Source organism: Priapulus caudatus, unplaced genomic scaffold (genome assembly GCF_000485595.1).
Source record: "Priapulus caudatus unplaced genomic scaffold, Priapulus_caudatus-5.0.1 Scaffold1076, whole genome shotgun sequence".
Lineage (NCBI taxonomy): Eukaryota > Metazoa > Priapulida > Priapulimorpha > Priapulimorphida > Priapulidae > Priapulus > Priapulus caudatus.
The window spans coordinates 5,730-10,448 of record NW_014578137.1 but is presented as its reverse complement, the minus strand read 5'-3'; the positions used below and the strand labels follow the sequence as shown (position 1 = coordinate 10,448).

Genomic DNA, 4,719 nt, shown 5'->3' with positions numbered 1-4,719 from the left:
GCGGCGATCAGGTTTTCTCGGCTTGCATGAATCGATGTACATGTCAAAAGCAACGCTAGAAGGAATGGGATAAGGTTTTAAGACGCAAACAAAGCTTTATACGTTAATTCAACTCGTTTCGATGATTATAGATTTAAATAATGGCTCTAGCGCAATTTGTGTCGCAGACTGCCATGAATGATGTGATTGACGGAGCTGCTACCGTAAAGTGTATCTAAATAATTGGGTAATTCAGTCAATGAGGATCGGCCGCGAAATGTAACCCTCTCCCGTCTATCTCGGCTATTAATGCGTGAGTGTCAGGACGGTCAGGTGAGTCGGTAGAGCTTTTCACGGCGGAGAGGTCAAGTATCGTTGTAGATGTCGTTCATTGATGCCGTAGTACTGCCTTGTGGCGTCGAGCAGTGGCTCGCCTTGTGACATAGTGTTGCAGTTATTTTCAACTATTTTTTAGTTTCAAATTTTAAGCGAACCGCAAGAGCAACAATTTCTAATCATTAACCATCACGCTGGATATTTATCTCAGTTATTATCACAAATATATATATATATATATATATATATACTCATTTATTTATTTAGTTTATTTATTTATTTCGTATTCATGTTATCATGCAATGCTGAATATCCTACCTGATCGTGATCATTGGGTGGTTACCAGTTCGTGCAAGGCAAATAACAGTCGCGAGTAAAACTGCTGTCGCACTTGCCACGAGCGTGTGATGTCAGTAGTGCGAACAAAATATACAGTCTGGTTGTGGCTTAGATTGCGATGTGGCCTCGTAAACCATTTAGTGTATTCGTACACAATTTTGTGCGGACGTGACCTCAATATATGATACAGATACACACTTCGTCTAAATCTAGCGCCGTATATTCGATCCTCCTATGACTTTTATGTGGGGATTTTCACGAAGTATCAACTAGCCGGCTGTAATGCGCAGTCTCCCTTTATGTACTATGACCCTGTACTTGTACTATGACCCAGAGTTTGTATCACTATGCCTAAATATCCAAGCAGCTAATAATACCCCCATGGCGTAAACTTTATGAACAAGGCGATCGGAGAGTAGGCAGACCCCGCACAGCTGTAAACAGTCCCGCGGCCCCCATCTTGCTGGTACACCGCAATATATTTGATGAAATTTTCAGAAATTTGGAAGAAAAAATATAGTCGCAGATTTTTTTTTGAATGAATTTGAAATGCGTCTGAAGTCTTCATTACATAAAATATTTGATGCCAGATCTGGTCTGGAATCACCACAAAATCGACTAATCGATTGCATGGCCCAATACCAACCCAGTACAAAAATACATCAAAATCCGTTCCGTTAAGCTTTTTTGAGACATCCTGTGACAGAACAAACAAACTAATACTGTAACCAGGCGAAACTAACGCCATTGGCAGAGTAATAATACCCGCCACGGACGTAAACTTGGTGAATGAAAAGTAACGTAGGAATCTCATTTCTTTGGCACTCATGATATATCAGTAGCTAGTACAATCCTGCGCGATCCAATCAGTAGCGTGATCCTGATATATTTATTAACATAGTTTAGCAGTGCAGTATCGTGGCCTAGATGGCTATCATGCCCCGTGTATCAGAAAAAATCAGTTATTCTTGAGTGAAGTGTAAGACCATTTGGCCACATAGTCCAGCTAGATGCTGAGGCATTCACTGTATTTAATTACTGTTATCGTATTTAATCAAGAGCGTAGTAAGAATGTATTTGTATGTCTGGATTTATGTTTATAACGCAACCAGCACATGGATTAATAGTGAGAATAGTTCAGGAGTAAATAAAACACACAGGTGTGTTTTATCACTCCTGCCATAGTTTCGTTAACTACGAACGCGTGCGGGTGTATCGTGCGGCGCACGTGTGTGTGTGTGTGTGTGTGTGGTGTGTGTGTGTGTGCGTGCGTGTCGTGCCGTGCCGTGCGTGCCGTGATGGCGTGGTGCGTGTGCGTGCGTGCTGTGTGTGCTGTGTGTTAAGGGTGCCGTGCGTGCGGGCATGCTGTGCGTGGTGCGTGCATGTGTGCCCGCGCAGCTGTAATGTGTTTGTGCGTGCGTCTGCTGCTACGTGCGGGGTTGCGTGTACGTCTGCGTGCGTACGTGGGTGTTTGTGTGTAGGCGGTCACGACTGAAGACAGATGAACATGTAAATAGAAACATAAACTACGTCTTTTATTTTAAACAAGTGACATATTGCAGGTGCCTAGATATTAGAACAAGTTACTAAGATCCTTTAGCGTATATATCGTGCGCGAATAATATCACTATGCTAAGTACTAGTGTACAATTATAGCAGGAATAGTTTGTGTAACTTGGGGTGTTAATTTCAAGCTTAGAAGCCATGTATAAACTTTAATAAGATATTAGATCACTTGAGTACTTTATTTTTCTAATATTATCATGCGGTTATTTGATAGCATATCCAAATAACAGCGATTATACCATTGATATCACTTCTATTCCATCCGCTAGAGGTGTGGCAGTGGTGTCATGTAGTGAAATGCGCGTTCCATTTATTACATGAGATCGTTGTAATGAGCATATTTCACAGGACTTAGTCCAAGCACCTGTATAGCCTCATTAATTACTTTTGCACGTTCCAGTGTGAAACACACGTTTGAAAACATGAGAAAAAGTATAGTTTTTTCTGAACCAGTATGTGCTCTCATATATATTTCGGCGAAATCGCGCCGACTCTGCTACTTTGTCGTATGAATGAGGCACATGACCGTCTCGCATCTTTGCATATAGACTGTTGATGGTGCACGCTATTTTTACGGGTCAAGAAACGCGCGCACAGAACCAAACTCACGGTATAGGCCGTGAAAGCTCTACTTATTACATGTGGGTTTACTCGGCATGATGACGCTTAATTGCCGGGGTCTGTCCATGTATGGTATCTGGGTCAATTAAGTTACTCGTTCACTGACCGTAGGCCGTCTGCACAATGCTGGACACATGTGAGCAGCTCACAACTGTCTGGCTTGGCTATTGGCTTTCAGTCAGTTTCCATGGTAGCAAGCTAGTTATCCGTTGGCATCTGTGAGCAAGTCTCGTGCAGGTATAAAATCGAACAGGAATGGCCGCTAAAAAATGATTGAAAAGGCGCTGGAAAGATGACTAAATAAAATGATTACCTTTGATTCTAAATATTGGTGTTTGTAATGAAGAGAGGAATAACTCCCACTGAAAGAACAAGTTATTGCAGTTTGTTCACATGATCATGCACTCTGTATATCTTGGAATATCAAGCGATTTCAGTATGAACATCATCAGACATGGTATAGGTCATCATCATGACATCATTTATAGGTCTAATAATATATGGGCTTACTCTGTGACAACGCCTATCGTTGACACTGCATATACTGCCACAGTTTTAACAAGTTTATTACAGGCAATGTAAGATTTTTCACAAAGATTAACAACTATTAATAAAACTTTCATATAAGAGAAAAATCATGAATGATTTGAGCTGCAGTGTATATACTATATAACATTCAATTTTAAGTCTTACAAATATGTCAATGAGTGCGTGATTTGGCCACAGTTTTGCAATTGGTCCTTCGTTCGCCTTCAAGTATATTATTTCTTTGACGTCGCTGTGTTTAGAGAGGACGTCGTTAAAGCCATGTTCTACCAAGTGACGATGGAGGTTTTTAATCTGGTTATCAGGAGAGACTCTAGCAAAGCGGTTGATCAGAGTTTTACTGGCTTCATGAATCGTGAACAGGTCAAATGCAACCTAGAAGAAAGTGAGAAAAGTTTTGATTTTCCACAGAAACTAAATTGTATGTATTGAACCAAACATAATCTAGTCGCATTAAATCGTCAAACATAATTAAAATGCTGTTATAAAATATCGAGTAGTGTGGGTAACGTTCACCGATCCTCTAACATTCTAATAGAGTGGAATTTGCTTAAAAATGTTGGTGTTTTAAGGTACGTCATTCAGTGCAATGAGATGACGCGAGTACTTACAGCTCTCCCGTCTAACTCTGCTATGTATGCGTAGTTGTAGGGACGTGTCAGGTGATGTCGGTAGAGCTTTTCACCGGACAGAGGGTCAGTATCGTTGTAGATGTGTTCATTGATGCCGTAGACTGCCTTGTGGTCGTCAGCAGTGGCTCGTCTATGACAAGTGTGCAGTCGTGTAGTTTGACACCGTTAAATGTACGTCTCAGATATGTAAAATGTACGTCTCATGTGCGTCTAAGACCAGGCTTTAACTAAGTGTGCAGTTATTTTCACATTTTTAGTTTCAATTTTTAGCAACCCAGAGCTACAATTTGCTAATCGATTATATCATTGGTAATGTTATATTTATCTCAGTTATCACGAACATATATACTCAATTACGAATACTCATTTATTTATTTATTCGTGTTCATGTTATCATGCAATGGTGAATATCCTACCTGATCGTGATCATTGTGGTTATCCACGTTCGTGCAACAAATAACAGTCACAGGTAAACTGCTGTCGCACCTGCCACAGGCATGTAATTGTCAAGTAGTGCGAACAAAATATACAGTCTGAGAGTCGATTTGCTGAGAGCCGATGTCAAAAAAAAGTGTACTCGTACACCGGACGTGACCTCGAAATTACATACAATAATGTAACCCAAACCCAGGGGTAAGGGCTTGGGCCCTACCCCTGGGTTTGGGTTACATTATTGTATCTACCTCCGAGGTCACGTCCG

At 40.9% G+C, this 4,719-nt stretch overlaps 2 protein-coding genes across 3 annotated transcripts in view; one reads left to right on the top strand and one right to left on the bottom strand.

Moving 5' to 3' along the window:
* Positions 1-137, top strand: part of LOC106815263 (exosome component 10-like) — a 25,773-nt gene extending 25,636 nt beyond the window's left edge. The window contains 1 exon segment of the mRNA XM_014819708.1: positions 132-137. Within this exon segment, the coding sequence (XP_014675194.1) occupies positions 132-137 (6 nt within the window).
* Positions 138-3,013: 2,876 nt separating this feature from the next.
* Positions 3,014-4,569, bottom strand: LOC106815266. Of its 2 annotated transcripts, XM_014819714.1 has the most exons (4): positions 4,436-4,569; positions 3,999-4,149; positions 3,535-3,762; positions 3,014-3,103 (listed from the first exon to the last, which is right to left on the bottom strand). In XM_014819714.1, exons 1-4 carry the CDS (start codon positions 4,447-4,449, stop codon positions 3,044-3,046), a joined length of 453 nt encoding a protein of 150 aa, XP_014675200.1. In that variant the 5' UTR covers positions 4,450-4,569; the 3' UTR covers positions 3,014-3,043. The 2 variants fall into 2 exon arrangements, with proteins under 2 accessions (XP_014675200.1, XP_014675199.1); XM_014819713.1 differs by having other exon boundaries at positions 3,014-3,762.
* Between the last annotated feature and the right edge of the window lie 150 nt (positions 4,570-4,719).

Coding starts and splice junctions, on each gene's coding strand:
- LOC106815266 (XM_014819713.1), bottom strand. Junction 3,763..3,998: donor CAGAGTTAGACGGGAGAGCT/GTAAGTACTCGC, acceptor ACTTTCTTCTAG/GTTGCATTTGACCTGTTCAC.